General features: G+C 39.3%; 1 protein-coding gene across 6 annotated transcripts in view; it reads left to right on the top strand.

Moving 5' to 3' along the window:
* The window catches only part of RABGAP1L (RAB GTPase activating protein 1 like), a 721,006-nt gene that overhangs the window by 680,472 nt on the left and 24,353 nt on the right, over positions 1–16,181 (top strand). For 4 of the 6 annotated variants that reach the window (XM_068986467.1, XM_068986469.1, XM_068986470.1 and 1 more), the window contains one exon: positions 8,836–8,928. In XM_068986467.1, coding sequence (XP_068842568.1) covers positions 8,836–8,928 — 93 coding nt within the window. Of the gene's footprint in view, positions 1–8,835; positions 8,929–9,112; positions 9,326–15,301; positions 15,341–16,181 lie in introns of those variants that run through there. The other 2 variants (XM_068986468.1, XM_068986471.1) reach the window with 2 other exon arrangements.

Raw genomic sequence — 16,181 nt, forward strand, 5'->3', positions numbered from 1 at the left:
TGCAGTTGCTTCACTCAGCTGGTTGCAGCAGGTGACTGATAAAGCTTAGCAAGGCTCTTGGGTTTGAGAGCCTTGTGTGCTGGGTGGATGACAGACACATAACATACTGCAATGAAGGCTTTACCTTTGGTGTCAGAAAGGCACCTTACTGTGGGGTTGGTCATTACTTTGGTCCCTCTGCATGTCACTTAGTCTTTCTCAGTCTGCTCAACTTACTGAATGGACATAGTAAACCCAGCACAAAAGTGACTGCTGGGTTTCTGGCCTGTGCATCTTGTTGAGGGTGAACCACAGAAGAGCAAGTTGGGGTATAGAGGGTAAGTTGTGTCTCCTGATTGAAAACATCTCAAATATTAAACATCCAAAATACATGAAATTCACAGTGAATTATGTAGATTGAGCTCAGTAGAACTCTTGGGCTGGGCACTATAAATTTGGAATTTGTCAAAACGTGAATAATAAATAAATTACCTCCAGGTATTATTTACTGATAGGAAAGCTCTAGAGCAGAAGTGCCAAGAAGTTCCATATAAATAGTACATAGATTAGATTTATAGGCCTAGAGATGAGAAATTAGAAATGAACAGATAAGCAGTTTCTATAAAATGCTGTGTCTCTTAGAGTTGCTACAGCGCTGGGGCCAGACAGATTATATTAGAACATGGTAAAGAAAGTAGAAATCAATATTTCAGAAGCTTTCATAGATACTCTGATGAGCACACTGCATTCAGGAGTAACCCACAAATGCCGGAAAGTGACTCACATCATGCAATTATTCATGAGTGAGAACAGGAGCCTGTCACTGGAGTGTGCACCATTAGGCTTGAGTAATTGGGGAAGCTGAGCACGCCTGACGCAATGAAAGAAAGTGCAGCGTTGTCGACTATTGTGTGAATTCAGGAAAAGTGTGTCGAGTAATTTGGTGTCTATAAACACTGGGAGTTACGTTAGAATTACAGCAGGAGATAAATACTTTTCTTGTCCTCACCTCCTTAAACCACTGTATTCCTTAAGTATTGGAGTACAGCTAACGTTACCAGAGGCTTGGGGCTGGGGCGGTGGTGGTGGTGGGGGTGAAATGGGTGAAAGGAGGTCAAAAGGTACAAACTTGCAGCTGTAAATAAATAAGTCACAGGAATGTAACGTACAGCGTGGTGTCCATAGTTAATACTGCATTGCATATTTGAAAGTTACTGAGAGCAGTTACTGCTGCTGCTAAGTCACTTCAGTCGTGTCCGACTCTGTGCGACCCCATAGACTGCAGCCCACCAGGCTCCCCCGTCCCTGGGATTCTCCAGGCAAGAACACTGGAATGGGTTGCCATTTCCTTGTCCCAGTGCATGAAAGTGAAAAGTGAAAGTGAAAGTGAAGTCATATCTGACTCTTAGTGACCCCATGGACTGCAGCCTACCAGGCTTCTCCATCCATGGGACTTTCCAGGCAAGAGTACTGGAGTGGGGTGCCATTGCCTTCTCTGGTTACTGAGAGAGTAGATTTTAAAAGTTCTCACCACAAGATGAAGTGAGAGAGTAATATTAGAGACAGATGTTAACTAGACTGAATTCGGTGATCATTTTTCAGTGTGTACAGATATCAAATCATATATCTTGAAACTGATAGAATGTCATATGTCAGTTATACCTCAATAAAAATTCATACAGTGAATAATCATTTGTAGGCTCTTATGTTCTCTGAAGGTTTCCCCCAGTTGTTCAGTTGCTCAGTTGTGTCCAACTCTTTGTGACCCCATGGACTGCAGCACGCCAAGCTTCCCTGTCCTTCACCATCTCCCGGAGCTTGCTCAAACTCATGTCCATTGAGTCAGTGATGCCATCCAACCATCTCATCCTCTGTTGTCCCCTTCTCCTGCCTTCAGTTTTTTGTAGCATCAGAGTCTTTTCTAATGAGTTAGTTCTTTGCATCTGGTGGCTGAAGTATGGGAGCTTCAGCTTCATTATCAGTCCTGCCAATGAATATTCTGGACTGATTTCCTTTATGATTGGCTGGTTGGATCTCCTTGCAGTCCAAGGGACTCTCAAAAGTCTTCTCCAAGTACCCTGGGGGAAATTAACTCTGTTTCCCTCCTCCTAGTACTCAGTTCAGTTCAGTCACTCAGTCGTGTCCGACTCTTGGCGACCCCATGAATTGCAGCATGCCAAGCCTCCCTGTCCATCACCAACTCCCAGAGTTCACTCAGACTAGTGTTCATCGAGTCAGTGATGCCATCCAGCCTTCTTATCCTCAGTCGTCCCCTTCTCCTGCCCCTAATCCCTCCCAGCATCAAAGTCTTTTCCAATGAGTCAACTCTTCGCATGAGGTGGCCAAAGTACTGGAGTTTCAGCTTTAGCATCATTCCTTCCAAAGAAATCCCAGGGTTGATCTCCTTGAGAATGGACTGGTTGGATCTCCTTGCAGTCCAAGGGCCTCTCAAGAGTCTTCTCCAACACCACAGTTCAGAAGCATCAGTTTTTCGTTGCTCAGCCTTCTTCACAGTCCAACTCTCACATCCATACATGACTACTGGGAAAAACATAGCCTTAACTAGACGGACCTTAGTTGGCAAAGTAACGTCTCTGCTTTTGAATATGCTATCTAGGTTGCTCATAACTTTTCTTCCAAGGAGTAAGCCTCTTTTAATTTCATGGCTCCAGTCACCATCTGCAGTGATTTTGGAGCCCCAAAAAATAAAGTCTTCACTGTTTCCACTGTTTCCCCATCTATTTCCCATGAAGTGATGGGACCGGATGCCATGATCTTCGTTTTCTGAATGTTGAGCTTTAAGGCAACTTTTTCACTCTCCTCTTTTACTTTTATCAAGAGGCTTTTTAGCGCCTCTTCACTTTCTGCCATAAGGGTGGTATCATCTGCATATCTGAGGTTATTGATATTTCTCCTGGCAGTCTTGATTCCAGCTTATGTTTCTTCCAGTCCAGCGTTTCTCATGATGTACTCTGCATAGAAGTTAAATAAGCAGGGTGACAATATACAGCCTTGACGTACTCCTTTTCCTATTTGGAAACAGTCTGTTGTTCCATGTCCAGTTCTAACTGTTGCTTCCTGACCTGCATACAGGTTTCTCAAGAGGCAGGTCAGGTGGTCTGGTATTCCCATCTCTTTCAGAATTTTCCACAGTTTTTTGTGATCCACACAGTCAAAGGCTTTGGCATAGTCAGTAAAGCAGAAATAGATGTTTTTCTGGAACTCTCTTGCTTTTTCCTTGATCCAGAGGATGTTGGCAATTTGATCTCTGGTTCCTCTGCCTTTTCTAAAACCAGCTTGAACATCAGGGAGTTCACGGTTCACGTATTGCTGAAGCCTGGCTTGGAGAATTTTGAGCATTACTTTACTAGCGTGTGAGATGAGTGCAATTGTGCGGTAGTTTGAGCATTCTTTGGCATTGCCTTTCTTTGGGATTGGAATGAAAACTGACCTTTTCCAGTCCTGTGGCCACTGCTGAGTTTTCCAAACTTGCTGGCATATTGAGTGCAGCACTTTCACAGCATCATCTTTCAGGATTTGAAATAGCTCCACTGGAATTCCATCACCTCCACTAGCTTTGTTCGTAGTGATGCTTTCTAAGGCCCACTTGACTTCACATTCCAAGATGTCTGGCTCTAGATGAGTGATCACACCATCATGATTATCCGGGTCGTAAAGATCCTTTTGGTACAGTTCTTCTGTGTATTCTTGTACTAAAAAGTCAAAAAGAGTCAGGGTAGCTTCTTTTGCTGACCACCAGCAGGAGGGTGAAGTGAAGCCTAAAGGACATGCTCCCTCTTCTTAGATGTCTTCTCCTCTTGATTTCTTCCCAGTTATTTCATTCTAAGTCCTTTAGGTTTCTGCAAACTTTCTATTAGAATTTTGGTTGCCACTGATCCACTTTCTGTTCACAGATCTTGATGGAAGTGACTCAATTAAAAAGTTCTCAGTCTGAGCACCGCCCCCCGCCCATAACCAGGAAATGTGGTGCTATACTACTTATTTATGTTTTTCTCTATCCAGTGATTAATATATTAAATTAGAATCATGATGTTTAGTTTAAGAAATTATCTGAAGTAAGAGCAGTAGTACATAATAGTTAATACCTTTGGCCTGTTAATTTTTTAGGCACTCAGACCTCTAACAGAAAAAATACTGACTAGATCTTATCAGCCTTTTTAAAACGTAGTGATTTACTTTGCCAGCATTTGTATAGATTAGTAAATAGTTTTGTATTTATTTTTAAAATAAAGAAGCAGATTCATCAAGCCAAAAATAAATGCCTCTTACAAATGAGTGGCCCCTTGTTAAAAATTAGCAAAGGGAAGTACAGGAATGTTTGATTGGGCAAGGAAGTTTACATAAACCGGTCATAATGAAAAATCTTCCTTATTGAGGTGCTCTCCCCCTACCCCAGCAAATTTCTTCTTGATCATCCTGTACACTTATGAACATCTGCTGTTGGACTTATGAAACTATATGGTAATTAGACACATAATTAGCACTATGTCTAGACTGTCAACTTCTCGAGAAGCTTTGCGTCAATCATCTGGTCCCAGGCAGTAGATCCAAGTGGTCAAAGAGGATAGAGTTTGCAGGCAGACTGCCAGGATCCTATTTCTGACTTCATTTACCAGCTATATGATGTTGGGCAAGTTACCTCTCTTGGGCAAATACTCTCCAAGTATTACTCGGATTTTATTTGTAAAATAAATTTTTTTTAATTTATCTTAATTGTTGGGAGGCTTAAATATAGTTTTCTAATATAGAATTTTCTAAATTATACCTCTAAAACTATTAGAAAATTCTCTGGCATGAAGGCATTTCATGTTTTTCTTAATGCTGATTACTGATCAAAGGCCTTCCCACGTGGCCCAGTGGTAAAGAATCTGCCTGCAATGCAAGAGATGCGTGTTCTGTCCTTGGGTCAGGAAGATCCCCTGGAGAAAAAAACGGCAACCCATTCCAGTATTCTTGCCTGGGAAATCCCATGGACAGAGGTATTCAAAATAATGTAATAAAAATATGAAGAGAGGTGATAACCTAGATGGGGCATGATTACCGAAGTAAAGATTATTAAGACAAATTCACCTAAAATTAATTGATATACAACAAAAACTTGTATATGCATATGTATGTTTTCTATCAGAGTTCTATAAAAACAGGAAATCAGTGCTTTAAATGAAAAGGAGAGAGAGCCTGGGAAATGCAGAATGTTGAGCATACAGTAGTTGCTCCAAAGTTGCAGTTACCCTACTCAGCTATAGTCCTGAAATACTAAATGGACAATTCCAGAAATGAACAAATGAAAAATTCGTAAGTTTTAAATTTCGAGCTGTTCTGATTAGGGTCCACTATCCTGCTGCAATCCTCCCAGGATGTGAATCATCCCCTTGGCCAGCATATCCACACTGTGTTCCCACCAGGAGTCACTGAACAGCCACCTTGGTTATCAAATCAGCAGTCTGGTATCACAGTGCTTGTGTCCAAGTAACCCTTTTATTACAGCATGTGATGATTGTTCTATAATTATTATTGTTACTGTTGCTATGTATAGGAAAAAATAGAGTGTATGTAGAGTTTGGTCCTGTCTGCAGTCTGACAGCCAGTGTGGATGAGAGGGAACTACTGTATTCCTATTCACTCTTCTCCTTCTGTATCTCCTCCTGAGGCCAGTTTGATTGACCTTGAGAAACAGTAAAGCAAATTAGTAATTATAGTCATTCTTCAGTATCCATAGAGAATTAGTTCCAGAACCCCCCATAGATACTAAGCTCCATGAATACTCAAGTCCCTTACACAAAATCACATAGTATTTGCATATAACCTACACATATGCTTCCCTGTACTTCAAATTTCATTGTTCAAGTGCACAATTACATTAAATTTATGTAACTTAAGGGAAAAGATACCTATAATACTCTTGAGATAGTATGTTGTTTAAATTTTAATAATTCTTAATGACTTTCTGTGTTTTTAATCAAAACTTACTGAAGAGGTTTTTTAATATTACATTCCCTAAAATCAGTTTTGTCCTGAAATACAGTTTTTAAAACCACAACTGTCTATTTTCTTTGATTATCTCATAAACGACAGGAGTTTCATATCAGCTCTCCTTCCTCCTCCACCTTTTTTTCCCTTTTACTTTGTGCCAGTCACAGGTGGATGCTCAATATCACCCCACAGCACAAGATAAATAAGCCTGGAAGGTTTCCTAGCAACATATTGTTCTGGGAACCTGCTCTATTTTCCTGAACAAGATGAAGCCAAACATCCTAGAATCTCAGCCAGATGGGAAAGGATTAGCTTATTGAGGGGTGTTTAATGCATGTTTAAAATATTTCACTTTGAAATGAACCTCTTAACATAAGTAACAAGACTGACTTTTAAAAGGACACTTTTTTACATGTTAACAAAAACCCCTCAGTCATAAATAGTTTCAATTGAAAAAAAATACAGTTTTAGAAGAAATTCTCTAGAGACAAGCTTATAATATATAATTGACTTACTGGTGAATGAATCCATTTCAGAACCATGTAGAAAATGCTTCCTCCTATGACTGATGTTCCTGGGCTTCCCAGGTGGCACTAGTGGTAAAGAACCCTCCTGCCAATGCAGGAGACAAAAGAGACTTGGGTTGGATCCTTGGGTTGGGAAGATCCCTTGGAGGAGGGCATGGCAACCAACCCACTCCAGTATTTTTGCCTGGAGAATCCCCGTGAACAGAGGGACCTGGCAGGCTGCGTCCATAGGGTACAAGTCAGACATGACTCAAGCAACTTAGCATGCGTGCAAGAGTGGTGTTCAACCTGGTACCCAGTGGTACCGGTATTCAGCTACACAAAAATGTTTACATATTGTATAATACTTCCTTCTCATCTTGGGGGTAAGTGGCTGCTGGAGTAGGCTCCCTCCTCCTCACAAATCCTTTCATGTCTCCCCTTGACCCTTCCTCCTAGGGACACCAGGGAAACCCCTTTCATGGCCTAAAACACTGGAACTTCATTTTTCTCCCCAGCTTCAGGCGACTGCAGTTCCATTGATTTGCCACTTCATCTTGAGAATCTGTTTTTGGTTTTCAGAGTATATGATAAGTACAGAGGAAAGAAAACTGGATAAAATTGTCCCTCTCAAAGTCAAGAAGAATAATGTTGTTGCTGTTTTGTTATTACAAGATCATTTATATTTTCCTCATTGTTTCTCATTGATCTTAAGGCCATACTGTTGGCAGGTGGCATTTTTCTGCCTTGTACTCGCGTTGGTCACAGTGTATTGTTGAAGGTCTCTGGAGATGGAGTAGTAAAGATTAGAGTTTCTTATGCCAGTATTCAGTAATGGTTTTGCAATTCAGTTAACATGCTGGAAAGCGTCCTTTCTTCTTGTCTTCCTGGGTAGGCAGTCCCCATTAGCCAAATGAATATTGTCGTCATGTGATTGTTGAATGATTTATACTACCTGATGGGCTTGGAGTGTGAAACTTCCCAGTTGTGATGAAAAGCAGATAATTCCAGTACTCACAGTGTGCCTGGATGGGAAGAACAAAGTAATTAGAATAACCTAGTGTCTTTGCTTTTTATTTGACAAATTCTCTGGCCAAATACTAGAGAATTGAAACAATCCTTATCCCAGGAAACTATAAGTTTATTTTATTTTCCTTCTGCTGCTTTCCATCCTCTCTTTCGCCCTCTCTCATACATACTTACATGTTTTCTAAATGCCAGGTTTTGAACTTGACAGAAAGCAATCTGTTGAGGGCCTCCTAGGGGCCAATTACTTTGGTAGATGTCATGATGGAGGCTGAGGAGCATCAACACATGGTCTTTGCCTTCACTGAGTCCCCAAGAATTTAGCCAAGTAACACACTTGTTTTCTTTTTAAAACTTTAGCGTCATGTTAGGACCTAAACATTAAGGGGAGATTTTGATGTTTAAAGGAATTCTGTAAATTTTGATTGTTCAAGAATAACCTAAAAGTAGACTTAGTCTGTTATATAAAATATATGACAGATTCTAATGGATTAATTTTTATAATATTTTCTAGAAACACTGTTTTTAAAAATCCCATGAACCAGGCATTACTTTAGATACTTAATGTCATTTAATTCTCTTGACAACCGTTATGAAATAGAAATAGTTTGCCTACCAATTCTAGAATCTGCTTTCTCTCCAGTATATAGGTTCCATTAAAAATTCTTCTTTGTTGCTCAGTCTTTTTATAAAATAATAATTATGATTTTTAACATGGCAGAAGAATGAATTTTACTTTAAGAAAAGCAGTTAACAGAAGTAATAGCACTGTTAAATACGTTAACAAGAGAAAGGAATGCTATGTCAGCAATGCTGTAGAACAGACATGGACCAACTACAACTTATTTTGGTAAATAAAGTTTTGTTGGAACATGACCACACTCATTTGTTTGTATATCACCTATCTGCAGTTTTTGTATAGTAACAACAGTTGTACCCTGGACTGTATGGCCCATATAGCCTAAAATATGCGCTATCTGGACCTTTACAGAAAAACTTTAAAAGTCAAAGTGTTAGTCACTCAGTCATGTCCAACTCTTTGGACTGTAGCCTACCAGGCTGCTCTGTCCATGGAATCCTCCAGGCGCGAACACTGAAGTGGGTAGCCATTCCCTTCTCCAAGGGATCTTCCCAACCCAGGGATCGAACCCAGGTCTCCCACGTTGCCGGCAGATTCTTTACCATCTGCGCCACCAGGGAGTCTAGATTTCCACCCTGCATTGAGTCAGGTGTCCTCCTTTAGCAAGCCAGGGACTCCGTTGGGAAACACATCAGAAAATGGTTTCCTAAATGATTTTTTTCTAACATGGTTTTCCTCTCAACCCTGCAGGTACCGACCAAGAAGCTAAAGAAATATGAGAAGGAATATCAGACAATGCGAGAGAGTCAGCTGCAGCAGGAAGACCCAATGGATAGATACAAGGTATGGGAGACACAGGTCACCTGTTTGAGCCAATATCTTCTTTCCCCTAAAGCTGCAACTGGGGGACATTTGTTCCCTCTATTCCTTCTTGATTGATGTTAACTGTGACTTTGCTCAGTGTCCAGGTATGTTTTCATCTCAGGAGACTCCTGAGTAGCCAAACATAATATTTCTTTTCTTTCAGTTTGTATATTTGTAGGTAACTTCACCTGTTGCATTTATACTGGGAGTCTTCATAAGAAGCTGAAAGAAAGGGAAAAAGAAAAGAGAGAAAGTGGCTATCAACTACTTTCAAAAATGAGAAAAAAAGAAAAATGGCAAAGTACGGTTTTAGCTGTGCACGGTACATCCACAAAGACTGTTAGAAGGCGAACTGTTCCAAGACTGGCCCGAGAATGTTTCAGACTCACCCCTGTCTGTAGCCAATGTTAAAGATACAAACTCATTCAAAAGTAAAGAATAAAAACCACAAAGGTATATTGAGCACAGTCATGGTGTTTGTCGCAACATTTATTTCCACGAACAAATTTATAAAAAACAGTGACATTTCATTACAGAGTGCAGTTCCAAAATCAAAATGATTCAGTTCAATATCCCAGTTAGTTGCAGTATTTAAAAAAAAATTGGGCTGGTTATAAAGATGTCCTCAATGGTAATTAGCAACAGTTTCCATAAAAGCAGTGTTGGGGAAATACTGACCCCCACCTTACTTTGTTCTGACTGAAATATTAGTGTCTCTCTTCAGCATGTTTTGATTCTTCAGATTCCTACAGACATGATGATTCCCTCTCCACATCAGCACATTAAGATAAGAGAATACTGTATTGATACACTGAGTCCCAGCCGTGCTGAAACAACTTGCCCAAAAAAGTACCGTGATGACATCATTAATGAAGCCACTCACTGAGAGATGACTTCCACTTCTGTAGCTAGAGTTGCTTTTATGTAGGCAGAGAACTGGGCACAGGCCACTGCAGTCAAGCAGTCCGCCTTGTTTCTGTTGCTGAATTGAATAGCATGGAACGTTGACACAGGGGAGTGGTGAAAGGTGTGTATGGATTCTGTAGTCAGATCTGAGTTCAAACCCTGACTTTCTGAAAAAGGAGAGAAGATTTGGAGTCCAAGTTGGGGATGTTAACCCCCATGCCACTGTTCAGCACCTTAGACTGATTACTGGACCTCTTCCCCATCTGTAAAATGTGTAGTATACACGTTTCCTTGAAGGATTGTTGCCAAGATGAGGTATGTTGTATGCACATAGTTGGTGTTTAGGAAATGGTTGTTATTAGCCTTATTAGGCCTGCCGCCTCTAATTACCCAATTATTACTAGAATAATATCCCCTTAATTTGTGTCTGCCCCACCAGTCCCTCACTTACCTTTCTCCTAATTCTCCCAAGTATTGTTACCTAATAATCAAACGTCTGTATGTTTCTCCCTTTGTTTATGAAACTAGCTGACAGTAGAATCCCACTGCTATGCAGATAACTGTTACCATATGAAGTACTCCTAGTTGGAAGCTAGTTTCCACCCCTCAATAAAACCAATTTGAATGTAGCTTATGTAGAATGCTGCTGTGGAAAGCTTTGAAGTAGTCATTATAAAATATTTTTAAGAATCCGAAATGGAACTCTCCCGCTGCTTGCACCGTTCTGAGTGACGTCTGGGAAGGGCGCTTTAAGTAGAAGACAGGGAAATGAAAGACTAAAGTTGTGTATTCAAATTCAGTCTGGAACTGAACTTGTTATTGTTTCTTATATCCTTTTTGTGTCAAAGCAGGTACGTATAAGTGAATAGTATAATGCGTATTATTATATTTTTAAAAAGTGACTATCACATATATACTATTGATGTGTACAGTTTTAACTGAGGAGTCAAAGTAGAATTAAACTTTTTTGGGGCCTTTGTTTTGAATACAGGTACTACTTTTCGGCTTAAATGCTCTATTTATGTATATAAGATATCCTCTATAGCTATTTTTGTACTATTGTAGTAGCTTGCTAATGCATCATTCAGCTAATATTCCTATACCCTTTTAATAATGTCTAAAAATTTGTACTGGAGATAAACTTGGTAAAGTTATGGTCCTCACATTATAATTACATTTTCAAGGTGACAATTGAGCACAGGGTGTTCACCCATCAGGAGATTTGTTCTTTCAGATAGTCAATATCTAGTTTAAGAAGCTAATTACAGTTGTATTCATTAACTTAGGAAAGTACCTTAGAAAATACATTTTAGCATCGTATAAATTTAATCCTGTCAAGAGTAAGATCTATGCCCTGGGCATAAGCACTTTATAATTCACTGTTCATGTCCAGGGACTGGGAACCTAGATATGAAAATTCTCAGGAATAACTTGGGGAAGATCTTTGAAGGCATTGAGTCAGAACTTACACAGTTCACTAACAATCCCTCCTCAACAGTTAGGATCTGTAGTGTTTAAAATGCCTTGTTTGCCCCCTAGTTTAATTCAAGAGAATTAAGAAGGTTGTGTCAATTTTAAAAAAAGACCCAGAAATGTCATACCTTATGATATTCCAAGAGATTTCTTTTCAGCTTGATGATGTTTCACCTGGGCATGGTGGGATACTAAAAGAGCTGTTTGAGGGAAACCAGACATGGATTTAAAGATCCAACAATGTAGAGATAACTCTAAGCACTCACATTCTTGCTGTGTCTGTCTAAACATGTGTTTTGTGTCTATTTTTATGACATATGAAAATATCTACTCTTGAGGTTATGTCAGCATACTTACCTGTACCTAACACTTGATGAAATGGCGTCGGTATCAATTTTAATTTTGGAACCCTAAGCACAATGCAAATGTTCTGGAATTTGATAATGGTGACAGTTGTACAACTTTGAGAATGTAGAAAAACCACTGAATTGTATATTTTAGAAAGGTGAATTTTTGATATGTGAATTATATCCCCCCCACACACAAAAAAAACCCCGCCAAGCTAAATGTCCCAAGAGAATTAACATCTACCTGCCATGTCTTCTTCATAAGCCTCAGTCATACCAGAGGTACCTGTGCAGAAACCATACTTAAAGGAGGGAGACCTCCTGTCAGAATTAATCAATGACTATAGATCCTATATGTACTCATATTTATAAGGGAAAGGCCAGCCAACAAAAGTGGATGATGGATTCATCTTTATATGTGTGTGTGTATGTTTATATACATATACGTATACGTATGCACATAGACAAAACCTATAAATAGGCATTGCACACATATGCACAGTGCCTGTGCTATCTGATCTTGGAATGAGTTTGTATTTGAAACTCAGTGAGTTCTATAATGACTGCTTACAGCCTCTGGTGTACTCTTTCTGTTTTATCTTCATGACTAGATTCCAAGATACAGAAAGGAAACTTTATTGGAAGAAGAATGCACAGTATTTATTATAAGCCTCTTTTATTATCCTTCTTAAGTTTGACCTGGCCAGATTTGTGTAGTGATTTTCATTTGCTCTGAGGTTTTGGTTTACATATTTATAAATTTTGGATTAAGTGAAATAGAAGATAAAGAGTTGTCTGTAGAAATACATCACGTATACTTTCATCTTTGTATAAATCCCCAAAAAACAAACATTCATGGATATGTATAGCTGTTTTAGTCATTTTAAAAATTAGTAGCCAAGCACCTAATAGGTGGTTATCAATTTCAGAAGTTAAAATATTTTTTAAGATGATGAACTGTTTTCATTTGGGAGAAGTTAGTTTTCTAATGATGTAATCATTAATGGCAATTTTAGAGAACTACAGCCTTCATCTGTCTTTAGAAGATGATATGCTTTTCTTGTTTAATTAAAGAAAGAACCACTTGTACAAATGTGAGTTAAGCCTTCAAAAAGCACAGCTAATTAATTGAGTGAATTTCCCAAAGTGTAATGAAGGTTATATTATTACCTATTCTAGTTGGGCAAATCCTAGAAAGAATCAGGAATGTTTAAAACTCTCTTGGGTTTGGGAGACAGTATTATAAATACGTAGTTTCTAATTGAAGGATCTTATCTATTTTCAGTATAATTAAATTTAGAATGTTTAACTTCTTTCTTGAGGTTAGACATAGTACTTTTTTAAAAAAACTAAAATGTAATTCAAACAGAAAGAAAATGATTCCTGAAATTTCACAGAAGGTTTTACTTGCCCATACTAATTTTTGTAGAGCAGTTGTCCCTGCATGTAATTTAAAATTAAACTGTTTAATTATAAATAGTACAAACAAGGTTTTCTAAATAAAGCTTAATTTGTACTTGTATTATGTGCTATCCTTACATATCTAAGGAAATAATTTACAACAGTGATCATATTTTGTTTTAAAATTATGCTAAAGTTTAAATAATACTAACTAATCGTATCTGGAAAAAAATGATCCTCACCCCCGCCCCATTTTGTTTTGTTTTCGTATTGGCCCCTTCCTTACTCATAGAAGTCAAGAGAAGTGATTCCATCTTTGAAAAATGTTTTTCATCCAGTGAAAATAAACATATTTTATTATTTTTCACATCACAGAGATGTTACAGGCTTTTGGAAATATTTGTTATGAAATCACATGCTTTTAATGAACAGTGATAGTCAAGAGAAGGGTTTCTGTCTGTGACAACTTAATTCTAAACCTCGGATGCTGCCACTCTTTTCCTCGTTGCTCTTGGCTAACTCATGCACACTGCTGTAGGATGGTGGAGAAGGCAAGCCTAAGCTCTCTTGGTGCTTCTGGAGCCACTTAGCTAAGAAGGAGCAGGTGGCTTCTGATGATGCTTGTCTGCTGATTGAGTTATACTTAACACTCAGAGGAGATATAACGGTTATGCATATTAAGAATCTCTCAGTATGTTTATCAATGGTCTTTAGAATTAATGCTCCACAATTTTTCTTCAATTTTTAGCACATCTTGTTTCCTGTTAAAGGAGGGTGACTGGAAAATTACATCACACTCCTGTTTCTACATCATCTGTAACCCATTTGCTTTTTAGAAATTTGATTTATACGCTAGAGTAGTAGAGAGATTTATAAACCATATGGCCTGTGGGCCAAATATGGCCCACTGCCTGTTTTTGTAAATAAAGTTTAATTGGAACACAGCCGCATGCTTATTATCTATCACTGTTTTTACACAACAATGGCAGAGTTGAGTAGCCGCAACAAAGACCATATGGCCTACAAAGCAAGCCTAAAATATTTACTGTTTGGGCATTTACATTAAAAGTTTGCTGACCCCTGTGCTAGAGTATAATCTAAGATGGTTCTTAAATGCTAAAAGAAATTCAGTCTGGTTTGCCAACTGCCAGTTAGTTACTACTGACAAGATTTTCTCTTTAGTTTGACATTTTAAATTGTTTAAATTTCCACCAGAAAGATAAAACTGGCTGTGTTGGGTGAAGGAAGAGCATGAAATGATTTCAGATATCCAGATTTGCTTTCTCAAATTTCATCTACAATGTAGACATTTAAACATTTTTGTCTGTAGGCATTTGTCTTTGAATGTCAAAAAACTGTTTGATGAAATTTGAATTTGATGACTATCAAGGTTTTTGAAAGAGGCACCCAGAAGAAGAAAGGTGAGAGCTGAGTGTGTTGTTGCTAATAAAATTGCCCTGGGTCTTTTAGGGAAACATTTTCTCCTGACCCTGGAATGTCTTTAAAAGCATGTGCCAAGAATTCATTATAGCAGCAGATAGCACACCCAAAATACTGAGCTAGAGTTTATAAAGCCGCCTGCTTCCCCCTCATTTTTTCCTTTAAGGCTGAGTTTATTTTCTTCTGATTGCTGGTTCACATTTCTCTGGTTTCTCATCTTAGAAAAAATCACTTTCACCATTCCTTATACTGCTTCACCCAAACTCCAATCCCCAGACACCAGGGAGACCTGGGGCCTCCGTTTTTCTTTTGCATTTCCCTGCCCAACAATATAATTCTGTTGCCTGAAGATGAAATATTTTGCAAGGTTGCTGGCTTTGTCATGCCTGAAGATGAAATATTTTGCAAGGTTTCTGGCTTTATCATTGAAGGAAGTTCCTTCCACCCAGTTCTTAACAACACAGTGTAAACAACTCACACCCTAGTTGCAAATAGTTCCACAGACAGCGTTTGCATCAGTCACTCGCACTGCAAATAGCAGTGTGGAGAAGGAGGAGTTTAGTGTATCATTCTTCACTCCCATTGGCTGCCTCAAGTATAATTTCTTCCATCAAACGTTAGCTGTCCTGGAGAGAGCATAGAGTAAATGACACTCTAAGGAAAAACAACAGAGCAAAATAGCATTACCAAGTGTCTGTTTTTTGTTATCACCATTTCCTAATTGTATTAGTAGGTGTGCAATTTCATTGGATATTCTTTTTTTTTTTTCAATTGTCTTTGTACCTATGATTGAAAACGATAGTTGGTCTGTGACTTTTGAGGAGGTAAGTTTTTTTGTCTGTGTGTGTCTGTACCATCAGCATTTGTCTCTCCGAAAAATGCAGTATCCTCCTCCCCCAAGATACTAATCCAACTTTCCTGGCTACACGTCTCCTATGCAAGAGGAGACGAAACTAAGGAGAAAAGTTGCTCTGCTTTTTGTGCAAATGTTGTTAATTGTGTGACATGGAGGAGGTTTCCAAGAGTGTGATGTGAATTTGTAGGGTTATGTAAGCATCGTCTCCTGTAGTCTTTTCCAAAAGGCAAGGGAAGCAATTTGCCTGTGTTGTCTATGGGCTCTGAGTGGTCAGCACATCTGCTCGGGCAGACGTGTGGCGTGTGAGCATTTCTGCCCTGGATGAGGTTAGGGGGCCACTTCCAGTCCACTTCTGGTGGACTTCTTTAGTATAAAGGCAAACTGTTTCTTGAATCAGTCAGTTCTAAAAACAGTTCTGACTCCTCGGAAAGGCTGGAAGAGATGGCCAAGTCATGTCGTCTTTCTGTAACCCATGGTAAGTGTGGGCAGGTTCTCCTTGGAAAATCTGCATCTGGCCACCCCCAGGTTCATACTTTGGAGGACGATACTGCATTTTTGGCCCCAGAGCTTGCTTCCCCACATGTCTGTGAGTGCAGAGCAGGGGTCCACACTCCCCACCGTGCTGCTTGCTTTGCAGACACTGAACTGAAGCTTCTTGCTAGAGCAAAAGCCAGTAGGCTTGCCCCCTAGGCTATTTGGCTTTTTAGTGACCCTTGTGCGTGCGTGCTCAGTCGTGTCCAAATCTTTGCAACCCCAGGAGCCAACTGTAGCCCACCACGTTCCTCTGTCCATGGGATTATCCAGGCAGC

Source organism: Capricornis sumatraensis, chromosome 14 (assembly GCF_032405125.1).
Source record: "Capricornis sumatraensis isolate serow.1 chromosome 14, serow.2, whole genome shotgun sequence".
NCBI classification, from domain to species: Eukaryota; Metazoa; Chordata; class Mammalia; order Artiodactyla; family Bovidae; genus Capricornis; species Capricornis sumatraensis.